The 27,601-nt window shown below is 50.2% G+C and overlaps 1 protein-coding gene across 1 annotated transcript in view; it reads right to left on the bottom strand.

Moving 5' to 3' along the window:
* Positions 1 to 4,075: 4,075 nt before the first annotated feature.
* The window catches only part of shbg (sex hormone-binding globulin), a 32,622-nt gene continuing 9,096 nt past the window's right edge, over positions 4,076 to 27,601 (bottom strand). The window contains exons 2-8 of the mRNA XM_078533763.1: positions 17,836 to 17,957; positions 15,529 to 15,718; positions 11,993 to 12,154; positions 11,288 to 11,453; positions 10,660 to 10,814; positions 8,997 to 9,216; positions 4,076 to 4,532 (exon numbers count right to left, since the gene is read on the bottom strand). Coding sequence (XP_078389889.1) covers positions 4,324 to 4,532; positions 8,997 to 9,216; positions 10,660 to 10,814; positions 11,288 to 11,453; positions 11,993 to 12,154; positions 15,529 to 15,718; positions 17,836 to 17,957 — 1,224 coding nt within the window. The 3' untranslated portion in view covers positions 4,076 to 4,323. The remainder of the gene's footprint in view (positions 4,533 to 8,996; positions 9,217 to 10,659; positions 10,815 to 11,287; positions 11,454 to 11,992; positions 12,155 to 15,528; positions 15,719 to 17,835; positions 17,958 to 27,601) is intronic.

Here is a 27,601-nt window from a genome sequence, read left to right on the forward strand (position 1 = left end):
TCCCTCAGTACTGACCCTCCGACAGTGCGGCACTCCCTCAGTACTGACCCTCCGACAGTGCTGCACTCCCTCAGTACTGACCCTCCGACAGTGCGGCACTCCCTCAGTACTGACCCTCCGACAGTGCGGCTGTCCCTCAGTACTGACCCTCCGACAGTGCGGCACTCCCTCAGTACTGACTCTCCGACAGTGCAGCACTCCCTCAGTACTGACCCTCCGACAGTGCGGCACTCCCTCAGTACTGACCCTCCGACAGTGCGGCGCTCCCTCAGTACTGACCCTCCGACAGTGCGGCACTCCCTCAGTACTGACCCTCCGACAGTGCAGCACTCCCTCAGTACTGACCCTCTGACAGTGCAGCACTCCCTCAGTACTGACCCTCCGACAGTGCGGCACTCCCTCAGTACTGACCCTCTGACAGTGCGACACTCCCTCAGTACTGACCCTCCGACAGTGCGGCACTCCCTCAGTACTGACCCTCCGACAGTGCAGCACTCCCTCGGTACTGACCCTCCGACAGTGCGGCACTCCCTCAGTACTGACCCTCCAACAGTGCGGCACTCCCTCAGTACTGACCCTCTGACAGTGCAGCACTCCCTTAGTACTGACTCTCCGACAGTGCGGCACTCCCTCAGTACTGACCCTCTGACAGTGCAGCACTCCCTCAGCACTGACCCTCCGACAGTGCGGCACTCCCTCAGTACTGACCCTCTGACAGTGCAGCACTCCCTTAGTACTGACTCTCCGACAGTGCGGCACTCCCTCAGTACTGACCCTCCGACAGTGCGGCACTCCCTCAGCACTGATCCTCTAAAAGTGTGTCATTGGCACTGGGAGTGTCTGCACGGTTTATATAATCATGGTATTGGAGTGGGTCTTGACGCTTCAGCCTCATGACTCTGACGCGAGGGATGGAGAGAGAGAGCGCGCTATCCTCTCTGGCAAGACTGATCTATTAATCCCACACAATCGCTGTGACCTTTGTCCAATCTTATTCTTCCGAAGTAGCTTAGCACGGTTACAAATAATCCCCTCTCTTCATCCTCTTCCCTGGCCTGAAGCCTGGTGATTGCTGCAGATTACCGGGGATAATCAGCTCCTGCTTTCAGCTTTATTTGCCATGGACGGGCTGTGACCTTGTGACTTGGGGTCGCTGAGGAGTTTCCCTGTTATCACCATGAGGGGCAGCCCTGGCTTCCAATGCCTGCTGGGCTGTTTGCTGATAGGTTGGCTGGAGGAGTGCTTTGATTGGTTTACACTGTCTTATGTAAGTGCGTGGGCTGGCTATTTTGCACACGTTACACGTGACCTGGGAGTCAGCGGTTCAATGCCCTGCCTGGTTCCACCTCCCAGTCTCAGGTGTTAATGTGTGTTAATTATATTGTTAAGATGCTCAGATGAGAAGGCATTGTTTGCTGGTAGTACCTAGAGCACTTGTAAAGAGAGACTGCCCCTTTACGGGGCTGTCAATTAGCTAATTTGTTAATTTTTATTGGAACTCAAAACACGCCAAGAGAGACTGAGAAGGCTAAGGTGGCTCTCGAACTCCCAGGTCATCTATATTTACTGCAGCCTTTCGGAGTCTATGTTCCACGTGTACAGAGGTTGTAGTAGGTTGCACCCTCTTCTTAATTTCCAGAGGGTCTCGCTCCTCAGGCTTTTAGCCCCATGCTCCTGATCTTTGGCCACCCGATAGTGGGGTGGGGTGGGGGGAAGTGGGGGGGGGTGAGGGAGTAATGGGTAGGGAGGTGGACCTCCTTGTAGGCCTACACCTGGGCCTAGCCTAGATGGCCATTGACAGGTCCAGGAAGCAAGCAGGGGGGTGGTGGGGTGGATCGCTTGGCCTGAGTGTCTGCCTCCCTTCCACGGCCACGTTTGTTGCTGGGTGTCCCCCCCGGAGAGGGAGAACATGGTGTCCACCGGTACACCTGGGGCCTTCCACGAGCGGCAGGGGCTGGAGAGCTTCATCAGCCTTGGGAGCAGCACTTTAATCGAATTTTGACAAGTTTCCTTTCAAGTTTTGTCTTTTGGTCACACGGCTACCTGGTTTATTAGTTTATTTGTTAATGAGTTTATTTTACTAGTAATTAAAAGAGAGTATAAAGGGAGACTGCTGGGACACTGGGCAGACACATGTAATGTTGCATTCTGTAAGTAAACCAGCTATCGAGCAAAGGATTTACGTCCAGTTTTACACTCCAAATACTGGCTTGGGAACCAAATATTGCAGGAGCACCAGCTCTGTCCTAAATAAATTGTTCTTTCTTCCCCTGGGGTCGTTGGTGATTTTTTTTAACATTCGGGGCTTTGCCTCCCTGTTTGAGAAGCTTTTATCATGAGCGAGGTTTTCGGCTCCCGTCGGTCTTCAGCCAATGGCGAGCTCCCGGCAACCCCCGCAGTCGCTCCGCCACCCAGACACGCTGCCCTCCCGCAGCCAATCAGAACGGGGAACTGGCGTTTCGGTGATCCCCTTGGATTACTCTTGACTGTGTGTGCCACAGAATTCGTCGCCCCCCCCCCTCCCCCCACCCAAACCACCTCTCTCCCCCCCACCCACCTCACCACGGGGCCCTGCCGATCGCGTTTCACGCCGGGCGGGATTTAATTGGCCGGCTGGTGTGAAATTGCCTTCCGGGCCCGATCGTGGGCAGCGGGCAGCTTTCCAACCCCCCCCGCCAGCCCGATGCCCCCACGCCAAGGGCAAAATTCTGCCCCGAGGGGGGCATTTTGAGTTCTTGCCCCGCTACCTCTCCACTTTCCAAAATTCGACCGGTTAGGATGGCACACGGGATCAGGAACAGGACATTCGGCCCATCGTGTGCCTGCTCCGCCATTCGATGCAATCATGGCTGACCATCTACCATCTATCCCCCCCCTCTCGGGGTCATCTTGTTGCCTCTGGCTGGGGTTGGGGGTGGGGGTGACTAACAAGGGGGTGAAAGGTTAGCGGGGGGTGGGTGGGATGCAGATTTCCGGTTACTGTCAGATCAGCCATGATCTTATTAAATGGTGGAGCAGGCTCGAGGGGCTGAATGGCCTCCTCTTGCTCCTTGTATATTATTAGTATCCAGAAATCTATCCATCTCAGCCTTGAACGTGCTCAATGACTGAACCTCCTCTGGGGTAGGGAATTCCAAAGATTCACCAGCGTCTGAGTGAAGAAAATTCTCCTCATCTCAGCCTTAAATGACCTGCCCCTTATTCTGAGACTGTGGCCCCTTATTTTTAGACCTCCCCACCCCACTCCAACCCCCCAACAGCCCACCAAACAGGGGGAAACATCCTATCCCCATCTACCCTGTCACGCACTGTAGGAATTTTGGAAGTTTCAGTGGGATGGCCCATCATTCTCCGAAACGCTAGAGACTCACCTCACACAACAATCCCGCACACATCACAGGAGGCCATTCCGCCCATCGTGCCCGTACTGGCTCTTTGAAAGAGCCATCGAATTAGTCTTGCTCTTTCCCCCTACCTCCCACCCACCCCCCCTCCCCCCACAACGCCATCTGCTCTTCACCCCCCGCCCCACCCCAAGTCCTGCAGGCTTTCCCCCTTCAAGTATTTATCCAATCCCCTTTTGAACGTTCCTATTGAATCTGTTTTCCGCCCCCCCACCCCCACCCTTTCAGGCAGCGCCTTCCAGATCACAGTCAAGAGCACGAACTCTGGCTCAATGACCCCCTCGCTTTGATCGCAGGAAGCGGGTCCCAATGACGGGTACCCCAGCTCGAGATTCGCTGAGAGGGGGACCCTAAGGATCCCGAGTGATCCAGAACCGTCCTTGACCAGCTTCCTGGAACCAGTGAGAAGCCGCGACACAGAACCTCAAATCCCTGGGAGGGCATTGGAGGAGAATTGCAAAGGCTTCTCTACATTCACTCGCAGAGAGGTGGGGAAAGGAGATGGCCATTCAGCCCCTCTGGGGGCCAGTCCCGCCATCCGATTTCCTAAGATCCAGCGGGCGCACGGAGATCCAAATGGCCTCCCATCGGAACCGTTCGATAATCCCGTGGTCGGATCACCTTCTGTGGGCTCCGCAAAAAAAGCACAGCAGACCAGCGGGTCTATTTTTCAAGAGTTTATTGTCAAGAGGAGCTGCAGAGGATGCAGGGAGAGGAAAGTAGGTGCAGGGGTGAGGAGGCTAGCGGAGAATCAGATGAGAGGAGTGGGTGGGGGGTGGCGCAGCACAGGCCACTCGGCCCATCGTATCTACGCTGGACAGAAATCGAGTCACACAGCCTAATGCCTCTCTGCAGCATTTGGGCTCCAAGCGTTTGTGCAAACGCTTAGGCCCTCCCGAATTAATGGGAGTCTCCAATTCTACTTCCTGAATTCTTTACTGGGCCGCTGGACAAAGCCTCCAGCGTCCATGGATGGGCTGAGGGGTTGTTTAGGAGCCGGGCAGCTGTGGGATGAGATGCTATTGTGTTTGAACCAGGCCTGGTTGAAGTCCACGGGTTCTCCTTGAAGCCTGATATCTTCCAAACAACCCGAGAAGGGGAGTGAGTCATGTCCCAGATGCTTGAGGGCTAGACACAAAAAATAAACACACACATACTTTATTTGCCTATTAACCAAGTCTCGGCCACACATCGCCCCCTTTCTCACTGACCTACATTGGCTCTTGTCCAAATTCTTATTTCCAAAATCCTCCATGGCCTCACCTCCTCCCCATCTCTGCAACCTCCTCCTGCCCCTACAACCCTCCCTATCTCTGTAACCTCCTCCTGCCCCTACACCCCTCCCTATCTCTGTAACCTCCTCCTGCCCCTACAACCGTCCCTGTCTCTGTAACCTCCTCCATCCCCTACAACCCTCCCTATCTCTGTAACCTCCTCCAGCCCCTACAACCCTCCCTATCTCTGTAACCTCCTCCATCCCCTACAACCCTCCCTATCTCTGTAACCTCCTCCATCCCCTACAACCCTCCCTATCTCTGTAACCTCCTCCAGCCCCTACAACCCTCCCTATCTCTGTAACCTCCTCCTGCCCCTACAACCCTCCCTATCTCTGTAACCTCCTCCATCCCCTACAACCCTCCCTATCTCTGTAACCTCCTCCAGCCCCTACAACCCTCCCTATCTCTGTAACCTCCTCCTGCCCCTACAACCCTCCCTATCTCTGTAACCTCCTCCAGCCCCTACAACCCTCCCCATCTCTGTAACCTCCTCCCGCCCCTACAACCCTCCCTATCTCTGTAACCTCCTCCAGCCCCTACAACCCTCCCCATCTCTGTAACCTCCTCCAGCCCCTACACCCCTCCCTATCTCTGTAACCTCCTCCAGCCCCTACAACCCTCCGAGTTCTCTGCGCTCCTCAAATTCCGGCCTCTTGCGCATTCTTGATAATTTTTCTCCCCCATTGGCGGCCGGGCCTCCAGCTGCCTGGGGTCCTGATCTCTGGAATTCCCTCCCTAAACCTCTCCGCCTCTCTCTCTCTCCACCTCTCTCTCTCCACCTCTCTCTCTCTCCCTTTCTTTCAATGCTTCACAAATCCTCTCTCATTAGCCAAGCTTTTGGTCACATGTCCTAACATCTCCCTAATGTCAAATTTGTTCCTGTGAATCACCCAACATTTTATTACGTTCAATGTACAACATAAATACAAATTGTTGTTTTTAACATTTTTGGGGGAAGTGGGGTGGCATTGGTGACCTCATGATTTCACCCACTCCGCTTTGACCTTTTGAGGGGGATGGGCCAATTGCCTGGAGCAGGCAACGCCATTGGCCCCCATTTCAAGATGGCGCCGGCAGGACTGGGGCGGTTAGTTCACCGACCCCATTCTGGGACCATGACCACCGCAGAACAGGAGGAGGCCCCTCGAACCTGTTCGGCCATTCAGTGAGGTTGTGGCTGATCTTTAACTTAACCCCGTCTACCAACCTTGATTCCATAACCCTTAATCCTCTCACCCGCGCCCCCTGTACCCCCCAAAAAATATCTATCAATCTCAATTTTGAAATTTCCAATTGATCCTCAGCCTGGACAACTTTTTGAGGGAGACTGATTCCCACTCCCCCCCTCTGTGTGTGATGAAGTCCTTCCTGACATCACCCCTGAACGGCCTGGCTCCAATTTTAAGGTCCTGGACTCTTCCCCCACCCCAACCGATCCACTAGAGGAACTTGTTTCTCTTTATGAACCCTACCAATTCCTCTAACCACCTTAAACACCTCAATGTAGATCAACCCTTAATCTTCTATCCTCAAGGGGGAGATGGTGACAATATCACTGGACGAATAACCCAGAGGCCCAGGCTAATACCCTGGGGATGCGGGTTCAAATCCCACCCCGGCAACTGGTGGAATTTAAATGCAATCGATGAATGAATATATCTGGAATTGAAAGTGAGTCTCAGTGATGGTGACTGTGGCAACTATCATCGATTGTTCTGAGAGGGATTAAAAAAAAACCCATCTGGTTCCCTAATGCCCCTTTAGGGAAGGAAATCTGCCACCCTTACCCGGTCTGGCCTACATGTGACTCCAGACCCACAGCAATGGGGTTGACTCTTAAACGCCCCCTGAAATGGCCGAGCGAGCCACTCAGCTCAAGGGGCAATTAGGGATGGGTAACAAACGCTGGCCTTGCCAGCGAGGCCCAAACCCAATCAAAGAATAAAGAGTAAGAAATACTAACCAAGGCTACACCACTTGTTGATCTTGGAGAAATAATTGAACCCTGGTGAATCTGTCCTGGGTCAACCTCACCCCCCCCCCGGGGTCCACCTTTTAAACAAGATGGGGTTGGAGTTGGGGTGGGGGTTGGGGTTGGGGTTGAGGTTGGGGTTGGGGTTGAGGTTGGGGTTGGGGTTGGGGTTGGAGTTGGGGTAGGGGTTAGAGTTAGAGTTGGAGTTGGGGTTGGGGTTGGGGGGGGTGGGTGTTGGGGTTGGGATTTGGGTTGGTGCTGGGGGGTGGTGGGTGTTGGGGTTGGGGTTGGCGTTGGGGAGGTGGGTGTTGGGGTTGGGGTTGGGGTTGGGGGGGTGGGTGTTGGGGTTGGGGTTGGGGTTAGGGGTGTGGGTGTTGGGGGGTGGGTGTTGGGGTTGGGGTTGGGGGGTAGGTGTTGGGGTGGGTGTTGGAGTTGGGGTTGGGGTTGGGGTTGGGGGGTGGGTGTTGGGGTTGGGGTTGGAGTTGGGGTTGGGGTTGGGGTTGGGGGGTGGGTGTTGGGGTTGGGGTTGGGATTGGGGTTTGGGTTGGAGTTGGGGTTGGGGTTGGGGTTGGGGGGGTGGGTGTTGGGGTTGGAGTTGGAGGGTGGGTGTTGTGGTTGGGGTTGGGGTTGGGGTAGGATTTGGGGTTGGATTTGGGGTTGGAGTTGGAGTTGGGGTTGGAGTTGGGGTTGGAGTTGGAGTTGGATTTGGGGTTGGGGTTGGGGTTGGGGTTTGGGGTTTGGGTTGGAGTTGGAGTTGGGGTAGGGTTGGGGTTGGGGTTGGGGGGCTGGGTGTTGGGGTTGGGGTTGGGGGGGGTGGGTGTTGGGGTTGGGTTGGGGTTGGGGGGGTGGGTGTTGGGGTTGGAGTTGGGGTTGGGTTTGGGGTTGGGGTTGGTGTTGGAGTTGGGGTTGAGGTTGGGGTGAGTGTTGGGGTTGGGGTTGGGGTTGGGGTAGGATTTGGGGTTGGATTTGGGGTTGGAGTTGGAGTTGGGGTTGGACTTGGAGTTGGATTTGGGGTTGGGGTTGGAGTTGGAGTTTGGGTTGGAGTTGGGGTTGGGGTTGGGGTTGGGGTTGGGGGTGTAGGTGTTGGGGTTGGAGTTGGAGTTGGCGTTGGAGTTGGAGTTGGAGTTGGGGTTGGGGTTGGGGTTTGGGGAGGTGGGTGTTGGGGTTGGGGTTGGGTGGGTGGGTGTTGGGGGTTGTGGTTGGGGTTGGGGGTGTTGGGAGGTTGGGTGTTGGGGTTGGGGTTTGGGTTGGGGTTGGGGTTGGGTGGGTGGGTGTTGGCGTTGGGATTGGGGGAGGTGGGTTTTGGGGTTGGGGCTGGGATTGGGGGGGTGGGTGTTGGGGTTGGGGTGGGGGGGTGCGTGTTGGGGTTGGGGTTGGGGGGGTGTGTGTTGGGGTTGGGGTTGGGTGGGTGCGTGTTGGGGTTGGGGTTGGGGCTGGGGGGGTGGGGGCTGGGTTTGGGGTTGGGGTTGGGGGGGTGGGTGTTGGGGTTGGTGTTGGGGTTGGAGGGGTGGGTGTTAGGGTTGGGGTTGGGGGGGTGGGTTTTGGGGTTGGGGTTGGGGTTGGGGTAGGGGTTGGTGGTGTTGGGGTTGGGGGGGTGGGCGTTGGGATTGGGGTTGGGGTTGGTGTTGGGGGAGGTGTGTGTTGCGGTTGGGGTTGGGGTTGAGGGTGGTGGGTGTTGGGGTTGGGGTTGGGGTTGAGGGTGTTGGGTGTTGGGGTTGGGGTTGGGGTGGGTGGGTGTTGTGGTTGGGGTTGGTGTTGGGGTTGGTGTTGGGGTTGGTGTTGTGGTTGGTGAGGGGTGGGTGTTGGGGTTGGGGTTGGGGTGGTGGGTGTTGGGGTTGAGGTTGGGGTGGGTGGGTGTTGGGGTTGGGGTTGGGGTTGTGGTTGTGGGGGGTGGGTGTTGGGGTTGGGTTTGGGGTTGGGGGGGTGGGTTTTTGGGGGGAGGGTGGGTGTTGGGTTTGGGGTTCGGGTTGGAGTTGAGGGTGGTGGGTGTTGGGGTTGGGGTTGGGGTTGGGGTGGGTGGGTATTGGGGTTGGGTTTGGGGTTGGGGGGGTGGGTTTTTGGGGGGAGGGTGGGTGTTGGGTTTGGGGTTCGGGTTGGAGTTGAGGGTGGTGGGTGTTGGGGTTGGGGTTGGGGTTGGGGTGGGTGGGTATTGGGGTTGGGTTTGGGGTTGGGGTTGGGGGGGTGGGTGTTGGGGTTGGGGTTGTGGTTGTGGGGGGTGGGTGTTGGGGTTGGGTTTGGGGTTGGGGTTGGGGGGGTGGGTGTTGGGGGGGGTGGGTGTTGGGGTTGGGGTTGGGGTTGGGGTGGGTGGGTGGGTATTGGGGGGGTGGGTGTTGGGGTTCTCACCTGGAAGGCCTCCCAGAAACAACAAAACATCTTTCCTGAACCACGAGGTGTTCAGAGCTGCAAAGTCACTCGCGTCCACAGTGTGACGGCCATGCTGATACCCAACTTGCAATGTCGCCTCGCTCTCCGAGATGGTTATGTTGACCCGCTGCCCGTCACACAGTCTGGTAGGGCCGGCCAAGCTGATGAGCGTTGTGGATCCCAGGACCAGTTTGAAATGCTGAGGAACATTGACAAATACTGGGGGTCAAAGAGGCGAATGGTAAATGGTCGGGGGCGGTGGATGGTGATGCAGATGGAAAGATTGTACATCTATCGGTGGGACTGCCAACCCTGACTGGTTTGAGTCTTGGAGGTTTCATCACAAGACCGCCAATGTGTCGCCGCCCCCCACCTCCCAACACCCTACCGCCATTGGTCAGCCCACATGCCCATCATCACGGAAAGCCAACTTCATGTGACCAATTGGAAAGCAATCAAATTCTGCCTTACCTGATTGGCTGAAATCAGTCAACAGCCTTCCCCTTTGGAAAGTTCCTATTGAATCTGCTTCCGCCGCCCTTTCAGGCAGCGCCTTCCAGATCACAACAACTCGCTGTGTAAAAAAAAACCTTCTCCTCATCTCCCCCTCTGGTCCTTTTCCCGATTCTCTTCAATCTGTGTCCCTCTGGTTACCGACCCTCCTGCCGCTGGGAAACAGTTTCTCCTCATTGACTCTATCCAAACCCCTCAGGATTTTGAACGCCTCAATTCAATCTCCCCCTTAACCTTCTCTGCTCTAAGGAGAATAATTCAGTACATTAGCTTGACACTGGGCTGTGCTGGATTAACCAATTTAGCGTCAAAAAGGACCCAATCTCCACTTATCTGTGGGGCCTGGGTGTCTCCAGGTTGCTCTCCAGATGCCTCGCCTGAGTGGCCACTCTCACCCCAGACTCTCAGCATCCACCGGCTATTTGACCCTGGCGGGAATCATAATTAGCCCTAACGTTGTGCTCAGCTACCCTCCACTGGGGCAATTTTCAACTTGGGGGAATGGGTAAGGGTGGGTGGGGTGGGGCGCTGGTCACTGGATGGAAACCCATAGGCTTTCCCCAATCCCCGTCTCCGCCCCCCTGCATGGCACAAAGAAAGCGAGTCTTCTCAAGGCAAGATCAGCCAAGGAGCGAGGGAAGGTCCCGGGAGCCTCTGCTGTGGGAACTGGGCAGGAGGCCCCGACTCCCACGCTCTCTTTCCCAGGTTAATGGGGAAATGGCGGCGTAGTGGGAATGTCGCTGGGCTAGTCATTCTGAGGCTAATGCCCTGGGGGACAGGGGTTCGAATCCCCACCCCACCAGGGCAACCGGTGGAATCTAAATTCAATTAATAAAATCTGGAATTGAAAACTAGTCTCAGTGACGGTGACCATGAAACTATCATCGATTGTTGTGAAAAACCCCATCTGGTTCACTAATGCCCCTTTAGAGAGGGAAATCTGCCGTCCTTACCCGGTCTGGCCCTACACGTGACTCCAGACCCCACAGCAACGTGGTTGCCTCTTAACTGCCCCTCGGAAATGGTGTTAGGAGCCACTCGGTTTAAGGGTAATTAGGGATGGGCAACAAATGCTGGCCTTGCCGGCGACACCAGCACATCTCGTGAGAGAATAAAACGGTTTAAGCACCTCATGCCTGTCCTGGAGAGAGAACTGTAACTTAAGGAGACAGTTGTGTGCGCCTGACAGTAAGGCCATGACGAGACCACTGTGCTTCCGCGGACGTATCACCACCTCGAACCTCAGGACCCAGCCCGTCGGAGATTCGGACTTGTTCAGGAGCTCTGGAAAAGGAAAAGGAGAGAGATATATATCGGGAAGGTGGGCTGGGCTGGAACACACACACACACACACACACACACACATGATACCTGTGGGGAGGGGGTTGCAATTCTACAGCCCCCAACACCACCTTGGCCACCTCTCACACCCATAGAAGGGCATTTTTTTTCTCCCCCCCACCCACCCCCCTCCGCCCACCACCCCACCCCCACCAAAAGCATAGTCACTGTAGAAAACGCGGGAGCCAATTTGCGCAGAGCAGGATCCCACGCGGTAATGAGGCAGGTCGTCCGGTTTCTTTGTTAAGCTGTTGGGGGTTGAAGGATTGGGCCCCGGGACGCCGGGGAGAACATCCTCTCCGCCCCACACCCCCGCCGCCCACCCCCCAACCCTTCTCTTCCAATAGCGGCTGGTGGGTTCTTGGAGAGACTCAAGGGGAGGTCGGGGGGCGGGTAAATCGCTGAGGTTCTCTTACCGCTGCATTTGAAGACAGCCATTCCCACTCCAGGGAAGAAGGATCCCGGCATGATGTCGGTCGGACACTGTAAGTTGGGATTGTTGGCCACTTTCTTCACGAGCCATGAAGTGTTTTGTTGCAGCCAATTCCAGTTTGCCATGCAGGCATCCAACGGGTGTTTGAGCTGAAGGGGTTAAGGTAAAGGTCTTGTCACATGGGTTGTCCGTCACCTCCTGTGGAGACATTCGATGTGGCACCTCCGACTGCCCTGGACCCCAAACCCCAAGCCAGCATGAAAATTCACCACAACATTCAGCCCAGAAAGAGGCCATTGGGCCCATTGTGCCTGTTCTGGCTCTTTGGAACTCCCAACCTCCACCCCCCCCACCCCCGCTTCTTCCTCTGCACAGTCCTGCAAACCCTTCCCTTTCAAGTATTTATCCAATTCCCTTTTGAAAGTTCCGACTGAATCTGCTTCCGCCGCCCCTTTTCGGGCCATGCCTTCCAGATCACAGCAACCCGCTGCGTTAAAAAAAACCGGGATGCCCCCCCTCATGTCCCCCGGTTCTCTTCCCCATCCCCTCCTTGTTGCTTAGCACATTTCCCAGGTTGACGTCAGTTGGAGTTGTGCCCAATCCAGGTGGTCAGTGCCTCTCAGAAAGAGCGGTGGGGTCCCACACTAACCCCTGGGGAAACACCGCCCTGTGTGTCAGGGTCACTCACTGGCATTAGAAGGCTGGATTCATTGATGAGAAGCCCACCTATGGCAATCCTCATGTTGATCAGGTTACCATCCAACCCCACGCTTGGAAAAATTCTGATGGCCAAAGCAACCTTTTGATTCACTGTCAGTTTGATCTCGTTCTCTTGGCTCCTCACGGCTATCTGTGGAGAGAGAGAGAGAGCAAGGGAGGAGAAGGACACAGGCTGGTAACAGTTAGCACAGCAAATTTACAGCAGGGGAGGAGGCCATTCGGGCCCATCCTGTCTTTGTACTGTCCGAAAGCACTATCCAGTCTAAGCCCACCTCCCATCCCTCGGTGCGCACTCCTTTGGGGTACAGCGCCCCGAATGGGTATCCAGAGTCACAGAGTTGTCACAGCGCAAGAAGGAGGCCATTCAGCCCATTGTGTCTATGCTGACTCTCCGAATGAGCAATGCGCCGGGTGCCATTCTCCCTGTAGCCTTGCTCATTGTCCCTTTTCAGAAAATAATGCAGTTCCCTCGGTCGAAGAACCACACTCTCAGGCTGCGCATTTCCGATCCCACCCACTCGCTGCGCGAAGAGGTTTCTGCCCATGTCTCTATTGCTTCTTTAGTCAATCGCCTTAAACCTGTGCCCCTCTCGTTCTCGATCCTTCCACCAATGGGAACAGTTTCCCCCCTATCTACTCTGTCCAGACCCCTCATGGTTTTGAACATCTCCGTCAAATCTGCTCCCAGCCTTCTCTTCTCCAAGGAGAACAGTCCCAACTTCTCCAGTCAATCGACACAACTGAAGTTCCTCATCCCTAGGACCATTCTTGTGACTCTTTTCTGCGCTCTCTCTAACACCTCCACTTCTTTCCTAAAGAACTAGACACAGCACTCTAGTCAAAGCTGGGCCAGTGTTTTATACAGGTTTACATAGAAGGTTCACTCAACTGATCCCTGGGTTGGGAGGATTATCTTATGAGGAAAGGTTGGACAGGCTGGGCCTGTACCCATTGGATTTTAGCAGAATGAGAGGGGATCTTATTGAAACGTATAAGATCCTGAGGGGAGTTGACAGGGTGGATGCTGAGAGTGTGTTTCCCCCTCGTGGGAGAGTCTGTTACTAGGGGACACAGTTTAAAAACACGAGGTCTCCCATTTGAGACGGAGATGAGGAGAAATATTTACTCTCAGGGGCCACGAGTCTATGGAATTCTCTTCCGCACAGAGTTAGAACCGCAGAAAAGTTACGGCGCGGTAAAGAGGCCATTCAGCCCATCGTATCTGGTGCTGGCCAAAAAAAGAGAGAGCAAAACCAGCAGCTTATTTTAATCCCACTTTTCAGCACCTGGTCTGTAGCCTCCCAGGTTACAGCGCTTCAGATCCAGGTACCTTTTTAAATGAGTTGAGCGTTTCAGCCTCAACCACCAACTTAGGCCGTGATTTTCGGATGCCCACCACCCTCTGGGTGAAAAGGTTTTTCCTCATGTCCCCTCTAATCCTTCCACCAATCACCTTAAGTCTATGCCCCCTGGGTATTGACCCCTCAGTTAGGGGAAAACAAGTCTTCCCTGTCCACCCTATCTAGGCCCCTCATAATCTTGTACACCCCAATAATTTAGGTCACTCCTCAGTCTCCTCTGTTCGAAGGAAAACAACCCTCACCTATCTCATCCTTCCTTATAGCAACAACTTTCAAGACCTGGCAACATTCTTGTAAACCTCCTCCGTACCCTCTCCAGACCAATTATGTCCCTCCTGTAATGTGGTGACCCGAACTGTACACAAAATTCCAGCTGTGGCCTAACCAGCGTTTTATCCAGTTCCATCATCACATCCCTGAGTTTGTTTCAGCTGGGATATTATTAAGGCTGAGTTAAATAGGTTCTTGATCGACAAGGAAGTCGAGGGTTATGATGGGAGGGGGTGGGGGGTGGGAGACAGCAGACAGGAAAGCGGAGTTGAGGCCACAATCAGATCAGCCATGATTTTAGCAAATGGTGGAACAGACTCGAGGGGCTGAAGGGGCCACTTCAGCTCCTAATTCGCGTGATCATATTAACATAACCTCCTTGCTCTTGTACTCTGTGCCCCTATTAATAAAGCCCAGGGTACTGTACATTCTATTATCCAAGTGAATTTTAAATGTGACAAGGGTTTCTGTCTACACCCTTTCAGGCAGTGAGTTCCAGATCCCCACTGGGTGAAAAAATTACCCCTCAATTCACCTCTAATCCTCCTACCAATGACTTTAATGGTTGTCCTCTCTGCTAAGGGAAATAGTTCCTCCGAGCCACTCTGACTAGTCTCCTCAATTTAATGCACCTTGATTAAATCCCCCCTCCTCCTCTGTTCCAAATACAAGAACCCCAGCCTATCCAATCTTTTCTCTACTCCGAGCAACATCCTCATGAATTTTAACCAGTATCGGAGAGATTGGGATTGAAGGTCCAGGAGGAGAAGTTTGGGAATGACTGGTACTGATCTGAAACAGGGGAGATGGTGGCATAGCGGTAATGTCACTGGGTTAAGTAATCCCGAGGCCCACGCTAATGCTCTGGGTGTTGCGATATGGATGTCGCCTGTTGTGAATCGTTGATGGGAAGGTCTTGAGACTTGTATATTTAAACCTATTCAGCTATTTACAGATCCCAGGTTACTGTCATGAGTGCTACCGTTTCTCCAGGCAAGTTAGGCTGCTTCTAGAGGGTTCTCTCTAGATTGTTCCATTTGCGCCTATTACCATGTGACTCTATACATCATACCGTGGGCAGTGCTATTCTCCAGTCCCACGTTAACCCTTGCTCTGCCGAGCACCTTTCAATTACAATGGCAGGGCACATACAACATCATATAACACTGGGGTTCAAAACCAACCATGGTGTTTGCTGGAGCTTAAATTCAATCAATAAATCTGGAATATAAAGCTAATCTCAGTAATGGCGACCATGAAACTATCATCGATTGTTGTAAAAAACCCATCTGGTTCATTAATGTCCCTTTAGGAAAGGAAATCTGCTGTCCTTACCCGGTCTGGCCTACATGTGACTCCAGACCCACAGCAATGGGGTTGACTCTTAACTGCCTTAACTAAAATGTGTGGGGGTGGGGGTGGGGAGGTGGTGGGCGGTGGGGAGACAGCACAACACAGCTTCTCTAAAATAAGGGGCTAAAAGGGTTAAGTACCGAGGATGGTTTGCGCAGACTAGGCTTGTAACTCCCTCGAGTCTGGAAGAGTAAGGGGGTGATCTAATCGAGGTGTTTGAGACCGGCTACAATCAGAGACAGGCTGTTCAGGAGAGAAAAGTTAGGGAATATCGTGCAAAGAGGTGTTAAACATGGGGAACTCTTTAGCTTAAAAAGCAGTAGATGTTGGGGCTCAATTAATCATTTTGAAGCTGAGATTGGTTGATATTTGTTCACTGAAGGTATGAAGAGATTTGGGGCAAAGGCTTAAGTCACAGATCAACCACGATCTCATTGATTGGCAGAACAGGCTCGAGGGGCTGAACGGCCCTCCTCCTGCCCCTGCGATCCACTCTGAGTTAGGGGTGAAAGGGACTTACCTTCCTCCACTTTCCATCGTTTAGGATGTCACCAGATGACACGGTGAGACGACAGTGTTCGTTCTTAATCTGGATTTCGGGCCTGCCGTTTCTTAACGCCAGAATGAACCAGTTATTGCCCGCGTTAGAATCACCATAAAACACAACTCCTTCCGGGTCATAGGTCCGTAGGTCAAACTCGGACTCAAATCTGAGTCATGGGGAGAAAGAAACTGTCAGATTTTATATTCGCCAAACACGAGACACATGAAACACAGCCACTCCTACATGTTTTTTCATTCATTCACGGGGATGTGGTGTCGCTGGCTAGGCCCAGCTTTTATTGCCCATCCCTAATTGCCCCTTGAGAAGGTGGTGGGTGAGCTGCCCTCTTGAACCGCTGCAGTCCCTGTGGTGTAGGTACACCCACTGTGCTGTTAGGAGAGAGAGTGCACACAAACCACTCTCCACTTGCCTGGGTGAGTGCAGCTCCCACAACACTCAAGAAGCTCGATACCATCCAGCACAAAGCAGCCTAGCTTGATTGGCACCCCATCCACAAACATTCACTCCCTCCACCACCGACGCACAGTAGCAGCAGTGTGTGTACCATCTACAAGATGCACTGCAGAAACTCACCAAGGCTCCTTAGACAGCACCTTCCAAACCCACGATCACTACCATCTAGAAGGACAAGGGCAGCAGACACATGGGGAAAACCACCACCTGGAAGTTCCCCTCCAAGTCACTCACCATCCTGACTTGGAAATATATCGGCCGTTCCTTCACTGTCGCTGGGTCAAAATCCTGGAACTCCCTCCCTAACAGCACTGTGGGTGTACCTACACCACATGGACTGCAGCGGTTCAAGAAGGCAGCTCACCACCACCTTCTCAAGGGGCAATAAATGCTGGGCCCAGCCAGTGAAGGCCACAGCCTGTCAAAAGATTTTAAAGAAAGACCCTTTGTAACGCTATCCATGACCTCACCCCTCTCTAGCTCTGTAACCTCCTCCAACCCTGCACCAATCAACATTCCAAAACCTCTATCCTTCCCAACTCTGGCCTCCCTTTCATCCCTTATCCACTTCACCCCACCGTACGTGTGTGTGAGATGGTCTGTTATTGGAGTTTACTTCATTGACTGCTTCCTGAGGCTGAATCAGGCCAGTAGCAGCCCTGGTGCCTTACTTGGACCCGGGATGAGCCTCCCAGCCTATATCCACTCCGCCACCCAGATCGCCTGCTTCCATCTCCGTGACATTGCCGGACTTGGCCCCCGCCTCGGCTCATCCGCTGTGGAAACCTTCATCCATGCCTTATTCGTTACCCCTGGGCTCAACTCCTCCCGCCTGGCCTCATGAAAACCTGAACCACACACGAAACTCTGCCCTCCCCTACCATGGCTCGCACCAGGTTTTCCTCACCCCTCGTGCGTGCTGACCCACACTGCTCGCGGGTCCGGGAGCGCCTCAGTTTTAAAATTCCAAACCCCTCCGTGGCCTCCCCTCTCCCCGTTTCTGTATTCTCCTCCAGTCCCAAACACCCTCCTACATCTCTGTGTCCCTCCAATTCTGGCCTCCTAAGGATCCTTGATTTTCACTGCTCCACCATTGGTGGCCGTGCCTTCAGCGACCTCATTGGTGGGTGAATCGTACATCAGAACCCACCAATCAGAACCCATTCTTCGAATCTGCAACTTGGGATATCTGGGAATTAGTGAGACCTCCACCTGAGAGGGCAGTCACACCTCGGCTCACCATTTCAACTGAAAGGCTACCTCAGTACTGATCCTCTGACAGTGCAGCACTCCCTCAGTGCTGACCCTCCGACAGTGCGGCACTCCCTCAGTACTGACCCTCCAACAGTGCGGGACTCCCTCAGTACTGACCCTCCGACAGTGCGGCACTCCCTCAGTACTGACCCTCCGACAGTGCGGCATTCTCTCAGTACTGACCCTCCGACAGTGCGGCACTCCCTCAGTACTGACCCTCTGACAGTGCGGCACTCCCTCAGTACTGACCCTCCGACAGTGCGGCACTCCCTCAGTACTGCACAGGGAAGCTGGGTCTGGATTGTGTGCTCAGGTACCTGGAGTGTCATTTTCCTGTCCTGCAGTGCCTGTGCTGCCCACTCAGGCATCTCACGCAAAAATTGCTGAAGTCACGGCAAAGGGGGCTGCAAATAAATGGACAGCTCTTGAGGGAGGGGGTCAGTGGGCCGATATCTGGTGAATGATGGATTGGATCAATGTGAATGCCTCTGAACACATTGTAAGAGAAATTACACCACTGTAAAGCAGCAAGCAGTAAAAGGCAAAGGTCCATACCTGCTAACTTTCTCTAGATGCACACTCACGACCTCTGAAGGAATGGGTTTCTCCCAGCTCTGAGCTAAAGATAGGAAGGCGGGGTTCCCGTCGCTTGACCAGAACAAGCAGGGATTAAATATCTATTGGTGATTCAAACAGAATAGGGAAAAAAAAGACAGAAAGGGATTTAGAATTATATCTCTCCAGTGAACAGAGTTAAGGGATTAGTCATTCGGTCGTACAGGACTTTGTTGTATTGCTGAATAAAGAGACATGTTGTCGAACACTTCATTTGGACATTCGCAAGAATACCAATTGTAAAGGGAACAACAATTTATACTGCATGCAAAGAGAGCGCTGATTGGTTGTTAAGAGGGTTTCTGATTGGTAGAGGCATCATCATGGAGAATGCAACAGGGAACAGTTAACTGCCAAGTTTTGTTTAAACTCACACCAGTCAGGTTGTACTCTGATTGGTCAAGGCATTGCCATGGGTCATGAAGCAGGGATTGGCTATCCCCCCGAGCTTTTGTTTAGTTGAAAAAGGTGCAATGCGTGAACATGCTGTTTCAGTTTGAAAAGGACAGGGTCCTGTGCGTGAATATGTGTAGCTCCCAGCACACACACAGTTTCACTGGACAAGTAATCCAGAAGGGCAGGGTGATGCTCTGCGGACACGAGTTCAAATTCTACCACAGCCGGTGGTGGAACTTGAATTCAATAAAAATCTGCAATTAAAAGTCTGATGATGACCATGAAACCATTGCCGGTTGTTGTATAAACCCATCTGGTTCACTAATGTGGTTGACTCTTAAATGCCCTCTGAACAAGTACAATTAGGGGTGGGCAATAAATGCTGGCCTAAAATAAACTCACTTTTTAACAAAGACTCACTTGTACCTGCTCGAAGTGAAGCATATTCACACAAAGGGCCCCCCATACTTTAAAATCAGAAAGAGCAAGTTCACATATTGCATCTGACAGCATTGGCAACACCAAACACCTGATAGTACAAAACTCCTGATAATATCAAACACCTGATAATACAAAACTCCTGATAATATCAAACGCCTGAGAACTGTGCAGTTCTTAAAATATTTTTTGGGAACATGGCGGTATTCTGTAAAGGAGGCTGTGTGTGTGCGTGTGTGTGCGTGTGCGCATGTGTGTGCGCGAGTGTGTGTGCGTGTGCGTGTGTGTGTGTGTGCGTGTGTGTGTGCGCGAGTGTGCACATGTGTGTGTGTGCGCGCGTGTGTGTGCGCGAGTGTGCGCATGTGTGCGTGTGTGTGTGTGTGTGCACGTGTGTGTGCATGTGTGTGTGCGTGTGTGTGCATGTGTGTGCATGTGTGTGTGTGTGCGCGTGTGTGTGTGCGCTCGTGTGTGCGCGTGTGTGTGCGTGTGTGTGTGCGTGTGCACACACGTGTGTGTGTGTGTGTGTGTGTGTGTGTCTGTGTGTCTGTGTGCAATTAAACGAGGGAAGGTTAGTGAAGACAGCTTGTCTGTGGGAGCAGAGAGATGAAAGGTAAAGGTTGCTAAATGCAGGCATTTGTAATGAGAGGCTCTGGTGAGGTTGAATGTACAAGGAAATAGGTTGGGTTTGAAACTTGCATTACAAGATAAATAGGAACTTGACTTTTCAGCTGTTAACTTTCAAAGGGGAGTTTAGAAGTGACAAGGGACTTTTACAACTTACAAAGGTTTGATCAGTAAACAACGGAAGATGATTAAATTTTATTTGTGACCCGAAAGTGAAGACAATAGGAAAACATGAAAGACCTTTATATTTTGGAAAATTTGAGTTCAAAGAGGTGTTTAGAACAATGGAGTCTAAGATCAAAGGGGGAAAGAGTACTGAAAGGAAAGGTGTTTAGCTGAGTTGAGGTGGCTGTGAGGGGGAGATGTCCTGACACCAGATCTGCGCTGAGAAAGGTTCTGTATTTGAAGCAGCCACCCAGTTCCAAGCCAGAGGGCAGTCTGTTCCTGAATTTCCTTTGGATTTTTTTCAGCTGCAGAGTGGAAGAGAATGAGAAGTTTGTTGTGGGAAAAGCAGGAAAAACTTTTAAGATCTTAAGTGATACAGGGGCTAGTGTCATCTGCTGTCCAGAAGGGTTATTGCAGGAGAAAGTGTTAGTGGAATTCATGGGGGATTCAAGCCTATTTTGTTGTATAAGCTAAATTTAAAAGGTGATTTGAAAACAGGAGAGGTGATTGTTGGAATGGTAGAGAAATTGCCTATTGGTGAGGTTCAACTTATTCTAGGAAATGATACAGCTGGATCGCAAATATTGACTACACCTTCTGTAGTGGAGGGGCCTGTTGAGATGCGATTAACAGAGGTTTTACAGGAGGAACATCCTGGATTGCTTCCAGGTTGTGTGGTGACGAGATCACAGACACACAAACTAAAACAGGAAGAGGAAGAATCTAAAAGACAGGGGGAGGATACTGATTCAATCATTGAAAAGATTACTCAGGAGGAGAAGATGAGGCCGAGGTGTTTACTTTCTTGAAGTTAGTGGAGTTAAAGCAGTTAATACCAAATTGCTTATTCTGAAACAGAAGCAGGATACATTCCAGAATGTTAGTACCTTAAAAAGAATGTGTTAATGAGGAAATGGAGAAAGCCTCTTGTCCCAGCAGATGAAAACTGGGCGACAGTGCACCAAGTAGCGATACCATCTGGGTTCCGGAATGAAATATTGAGAGTGGCTCATGAAATCATAATGGCTGGACATTTGGGAATTAGGAAAACTCAAACTAAGATACAACAACATTTCTATTGGCCTGGACTAAAAAAAAGATGCAGTTAAATTCTGTCAAACCTGTCACACATGTCAAGTGATAGGGAAACCTCAAGCAGTGATTAAACCTGCACCTTTAATTCCAATTCCAGCATTTGAAGAACCTTTTAACAGGGTCCTGATTGATTGTGCAGGACCCGTCCCTAAGACTAAAAGTGGAAATTAGTATTTACTGACAATCATGGATGTGTCCACGAGATTCCCAGGAGCAATACCTTTAAGGAAAACAACAGCAAAGGTGATTGTAGGGGAGTTAATCAAATTCTTTACAAGATATGGATTACCAACAGAAATACAGTCGGATCAGGGTTCCAATTTCATGTCACAGCTATTTAAAGAAATAATGAACAGCCTAGGAATAAAGCAATTTAAGTTGTCAGCCTATCACTATGAATCACAAGGTGCATTAGAAAAGTGGCCTCAAACATTAAAGACAATGATTAGAGCATATAGACAAGACTACCCACATGACTGAGATTGAGGGATTCCATTCTCGTTGTTTGCTATTAGGGACGACCCTAATGAGTCAACAAGGGTTCGGTCCTGTTGAGTTAATTTATGGTCATGAAGTAAGGGGACCACTCAAACTGATTCAGCAGAAATTAGTGAGTCAAAGTTCTGAAACTACTCCCCTGGATCATGTGATGACATTCAGAGGAAGATTAAGCAAGGCATGTGAGCTACCTAGGAAACATTTAAAGGTGTCTCAAGAAGTGATGAAGGCAAATGTGGATAATAGTGCAAAGGCTCATAGTTTTGTGTGTGGGGAAAAAGCGTTAGTATTGTTGCCAGTGCCAGGCGAACCATTAAAGGCAAGGTTTAGTGGAGCTTAGCAGATTGAAAAGAGACTGAGTGAGGTAAACTATCTAGTGAATATCTTAGAAAGAAGAAAGAGTCAACGAGTATGCCATGTAAACATGCTAAAAAGGTACTTTGACAGGGAGGATAAACTGAAGGGGATACTGGTAGTTGTCGGTAAAGAGGAGGAAACAGGAATTAAATATTCTGAAATTGACCTTCCTCTAATTAAATTGAACAATGAGGAGGTACTTAAGAATCTAAATGTGACATTAAGTTACCTTCCAAAAAAAGCTGTCAAAGTGATTTACAAGAGATGTTGCAATCCCACAAAGCAATTTATGGAAATTGACCAGGGAAAACGAATTTGGCTTTGCATGATGTTGATGTGGGGGATTCAGTTTCAATAAGGCAACAACCACATGGGTTAAATCCAGTAAAATTGGCTCAAGCATGGAACGAAATTGAATTTATGCTTGAAAATGACATCATAGAACCCGTCACAGTAATTATAATGGTGCCAAAACCGGATGGATACAAAGACTATGAGACAGGATGTTTAGGTCAGCATGCGGGCACGATTGGCGGGCCTGGGAGCAGCCGGGGAACAGACCACCGCCTGCGATCAGCCCACCCCACCGTGATTTCAGGCTGGCTGATCGATTAACGGCCAGCCGGCGAGAAACGCGCGATAAAATTCTCAGCGCTGCCAAATTGGAGGCGGGAGGAGGACGGGCGCGGGAGCGGGGGGAGCGCAGAATGAAAGCTCCCTGAAGGCAGAGAGCTGCCTCCGGGAACCGAAGGATTTAAAAACAAATAAATAAAGATTTTAAAATCCGGGGAAAGAAAATGTCCACGTGTCAGAGTCGGTCGCCTGAACATGTACACGATGGAAATTCTGCCCATGCATTTTTAATTTAATAACGGAAACCTCATCCCGCCCTTGGGTGAGGTTTCATCAAAAATGCAAAGCCCGCCTGGCAGATTCGCCCGTCCGCCAACCGAAAGATTGGACAGACCACAAAACAAATCGAGGGCAATTGGAACTTTAATGGGCTTAATTACCCTCTTAATTGTCGGTGGGCGCGCTTCTGACTATTGTGCGTGCCCGCCCGAGTGAAGTGTGGCCCCAGCCCGGGATGCTCGCCCGATGTCATCGCGCGCTATTTTATGCTCGTGCGGGTCAGGCGCGGACCCACACGCCGAGCGCCAAGTTCTGCCCATTTACCGTAAAGTGAACACAGTAACAAAGGTGGGTTCGTATCCTACTCCACGATGGGAGGATTGTATCAGGAGAGTGGGTCGATCAGCATTTATCAGAAATAGTGACTTGCCGCGAGTTTACTGGCAAGTGCCCTTATCGGAATGGGGAAAAGAGGTATCAGCTTTTGTGATCCCGGATGATTTATCTCACTGCAAAGCAATGCCCTTCGGCATGAAAAACACGCCAGCAACATTTCAGAGACCAGCAAACACGAAGTGATTGAGGGACTGAGCAATTGTGCTGTTTATATTGGCGGTTTAGTGGTGTTCTGGGAGAAACATCCATGACGTGAAAAGGAGCTGCTTGACCAACGACAGGATGCCAATTTGGTGACAAATTTTGGCTAAAAGCGAACGTGCAAAAGTGAAAGCTGCACATTTGGGCCACGCTGTCGGACATGGTCAAGAGGCTGCACCAGATGCGAAGGAAAATGTTTTTGTAGAGTTCCCGGCGCCTACAACGAAATGGGAAGTTTTGAGATTTCTGGGCATGAGTGGATTTTATCGAAAACTCGTGCCAAATTTCAGCACTGAGTGGGTTATTGAAAAGGAACAGGAGATTCCGATGGACACAGGAGCATCAGAATGCATTTGACAGTTTGAAAACTGTACGAACAGCTACACCTGTTCTCTCAGTGCCTGACTGTACAGCGCAGTTTAAAATGCCTGTTGGCGCCAGTGATGTGGGTGTTGGTGCTGCAGGAAGATGAACTGGGACTTGAGAAACCAGTGGGGCATTTCTCACATGTGCATCAGAAGAAATATTCAACTATAGAAAAAGAGACTTTACATTTGGTTTTAGCATTGCAGCATTTTGAAGTGTGTGTTAATTTAAAAAGTAGGTTGAAAACAGGCGAGGTGATTGTCGGGGTAGTGGAAAAATTGCCCATTGCAGGGGTTCAATTTATCCTAGGAAATTATATAGCTGGGTCACAGGTGTTGATGATGCCTACTGTAGTCGAGCAGCCCGTGGAGACGCAATCAACAGAGATGCTCAGAAAGAGTATCCTAGGTTGCTTCCAGCTTGTTTCGTAATGAGATCACAAATTGTCATGAAAATATAATAATTTTCATAATATTATTGTGATTTATTGTAAAGATAGGTTAATAGTGGTGCTTGGATTAGTTTCTGTGTGTGTGTGTGTGGGGGGGGGGATTTAGTTGACTTAGAGACGGCTAATCTGGAGCTTTTGAGTGATCAAAAGGGAAGCTAGGTTTGAAATGCTGAATATGTAAACATGGGTGAAGTTTTAGAATGTGAGGTGCGAGGAAAATTTGCATTTTTAGATAATTTGGGTTTGTTTGAATTTCAAAGAGATCGTAAAATGTTACACCTAGCCAGAAGAAGCTAAGCTAAACAGTGTGTTTATTTTTCCCAAAGGTTACTGATAATATGAGTACTGTGGAAGATTTATATTTTGAGAATAGTAAAGTTGCAAAGGCATATTGAAACAATGGAATTTACATTGAAAAGGGAGAAACATGTATAATAGAGATGAGGCTATGTGTAAGGGGAAAGGAATTCTAAGATCTAATGTGAGTGTGAAAAGCCTCCAGCCTCTGTTCATTAAGTTGCTGTCTACAGGAACCGAAGCTAAGAGAATTCGCTTTGAATATCACTGAACAGGGTATTGAGTGCGCTTTGCCTGGGTCCGTTGAAATCTATTTTGCTTTATTGTTGCCTTAATGGAGGTGTAACTGGAAGCTAGATTAATTTGGAGATTTAGGAGTTATTATAATAGTAATTTGTAGACCTATGTATGTGCTTAAAATCTTTTCTTTTATTAATAAATGTTTAATCTAGTTTTGTAAAAAAAACTCTACACCTTGGTGAACTTATTACTACTGAATCCAAGGTTAGCATTTTGAAATAAAATACAAATTGCAAAACAGTTGTGGCAGCAGTTTCAAGTTTCCCTCTGGGAGTTGAGCAGCTCAGCATTTACCATCTGCTGCGCCATAACAGGTTGAAACAGGAAGAGGAAGAATCTGCAAGACAGGGGAAGGATGCTGACATCCAGTTAGCTGCATCTGTCTCTGAAAGGATTGTTCAGCGAGGGGAGGTGGGAGAGAATGAAGCTAAAGTGCTTAACTCAGGGAGATTGGTAGAGTTGCAGCAGAAAGATCCATGAATAAAGCAATTATACTCTGAAACAGAGGCAGAATGTATTCCAGAAGAAAGCTAATGTGTTAACGAGGAAATGGAGACCTCCTCATGTTCTGGAAGATGAAAAGTGGGCGGTAATACATCAAATGGTAATACCATCTGGATTCAGCAAGGAGATATTAAGAGTGGCTCATGAAATTTCAGTAGCTACACATTTAGGAATTAGAAAACTCAGGCTAAAATACAAGAACATTTCTATTGGCCTGGACTGCATAAAGATGAAGTCAAATTCTGTCGAACATGTCACACATGTCAGGTGATAGAGAAACCTCAAATAGTAATTAAACCTGCACCTTTAACTCTGATTCCAGCATTTGAGGAACTTTTTACCAGGGTCCTGACTGATAGTGCAGGGCCCCTCCCTAAGACCAAAAGTGGAAACCAGTACTTGCTGACAATCATGGATGCTTCCACTAGATTCCCGGGAGTGATACTTTTACGAAACATCAGAGCAAAGAGGATTGTAGAGGAGTTGACAAAATTCTTCACAACACATGGTTACCAAAAGAAATACAGTTGGATCAGGGTTCAAACTTCATGTCACAGCTGTTTAAGGAAGTAATGAACAGCCTTGGGAATAAAGCAGTTTAAGTGGTCAGCCTATCACCCTCAATGACAAGGAGCTTTAGAGAGATGGCATCAAACATTATGACTATGATGAGAGCATATAGTCGAAACTACCCACAGGACTGGGATCGAGGGATTCCTTTCTTGTCGTTTGCTATTAGGGATGCCCCTAAACAAATCAACAGGATTTAGTCCTTTTGAATTAACCTATGGTCATGAAGTAAGGGGACCACTTATGTTGATTCGGGAGAAACTTGTGGGTCAAAATTCAGAAACCACTCCCCTGGATTATGTGACAGAATTTAGAGGAATATTAAATAGAGCATGTGTGTCAGCTAAGGAGCATTTAAAGCTACCACACCAACTGATGAAGACAAGTGCAGATAAGATGGCACATTCTCGTAGATATGTTGCTGGAGAAAAGATGTTGGTATTGTTGCCAGGGTTAGGTGAAGCATTAAAGGCAAATTTTAGTGGGCCTTACCAGATTGAAAAGAGACTGAGTGAAGTGAATCATTTAATAAATACCCCAGGTAGAAGAAAGAAGAAGAGGGTGTGTCATGTAAATATGCTTAAAAAGTACTTTGACAGGGAACATAACCAAAGGGAAGTATTAGCAGTGGTAGATAAGGAAACGGAAGTAATTAAATTGGACAATGAGGAAGTGCTTAAGGATTTAAATGTGAACCTTAGTTACCTTCCAGACAAGTGTCAAAGTGATTTGGTAAAGTTACTGCAGTCACACGAAGCTATTAGTGGGAATAAGCTGGGGAAAACAAATTTGGCGGGACATGGGGTAGAGTATTGCCCCAGGCGGGTGGGCTGCGATCGGCACTGCACCGCGATCGGCACTGCACCGCGATCGGCACTGCACCGCGATTTCACACTGGCGGGCCAATGAAAGCCCGCCTGGCGTGAAACGCCAGTGGCAGTGCTGAGCGCTGCCTGTGGGTGAGGGGGGGGGAGGAGTGCCAGCCGGCTGAGTGTGAAATTCACGCATGGGCGGGAGTGAGGGCCGCATAACCTCCCTGAGGCAGAGAGCTGAAGATAGATGAAGACACATATTTTTAAAAAATTTAAATAAAAATGTGACTAAACGTGTCCCCTCGTGTGACTCTGTCACATGAGCAGGGACATGTTATTAATGAAAAATTAAAGTTTTTATTTTATCTTTATTTGCTTTTGGAAGCATCATCCCACCCGTGGATGAGGTTTCCAAAAAAATGCAAAGGCCTCTTGGCCTTTTCGCCTGCACGCCCCTCCCCCCAACCTTTAGGTTGGACGGGCAGCAAAAAAAATAATTTAATTGATAACTTAATGGCCTTAACAGGCCTGTTAATTGTCAGGGGGGGGGCGCACTGCCGGCTCTGGAGCTCGCCGGCTGACCGAGCTATTGCGCGACTGCGCATTGACGTCAACACACTTGGCCAACGTCAACTCACGTCATTTCATGCTCGAGCAGGTCGGGCATGCGCCCGCCGACGAAAATGTCTGCCCGTGATGTAAATGTAGAGGATTCGGTTTCAATAAGGCAACATCGTTACAGGGTAAATCCGGTAAAATTAGCTCAAGTGCAAGAAGAAACTGAACTCAAGCTTGAGAAGTCTAAATGCAGTAACTGGAATTCACCCATGGTGATGGCACTGAAACCAGATGGAAACTCAATGTGGATGATCAAGAAGTGAATGCAGTGACAAAGTTCCACGGTTGAAAGATTGCACTCAGGAAGTGGGACAATAAGAGCTTATCACAAAGATTAACTTGCTGCGAGGATATTGAGAAGTACCCTTACCGGAAAGAGTGAAAGAGATATTGTAGCTTTTGTAACGCCGGATGGGCTTTATCAGTTTAAAGTTATGCCATTTGGTATGAAGAATGCACCAGCAACACTCCAAAGACTGACAAACAAAGCAATTGCAGGACTGAGCGATTGTGCTGTTTATATTAACGACTTGGTAGTTTTCAGTCAAACATGGGAGGAGTGTTTACAACATCTGAAAGAACTGTCTGATTGACGGCAAGAAGCTAATTTGGTGGTGAACTTGGCTAAGAGTGAATTTGCAAAAGTGCATGTTACCTATTCAGGCCGCACCGTTGGACATGGTCAGGTGGCCCCACGAGATGTGACAGTAAAAGTCATCGTGAATTCCCCAGCGCCTGCAACAAAACGGGAAGTTTTGAGGTTTTT

This window comes from Cetorhinus maximus, chromosome 34 (assembly GCF_964194155.1).
Source record: "Cetorhinus maximus chromosome 34, sCetMax3.hap1.1, whole genome shotgun sequence".
Classification (NCBI taxonomy): Eukaryota; Metazoa; Chordata; class Chondrichthyes; order Lamniformes; family Cetorhinidae; genus Cetorhinus; species Cetorhinus maximus.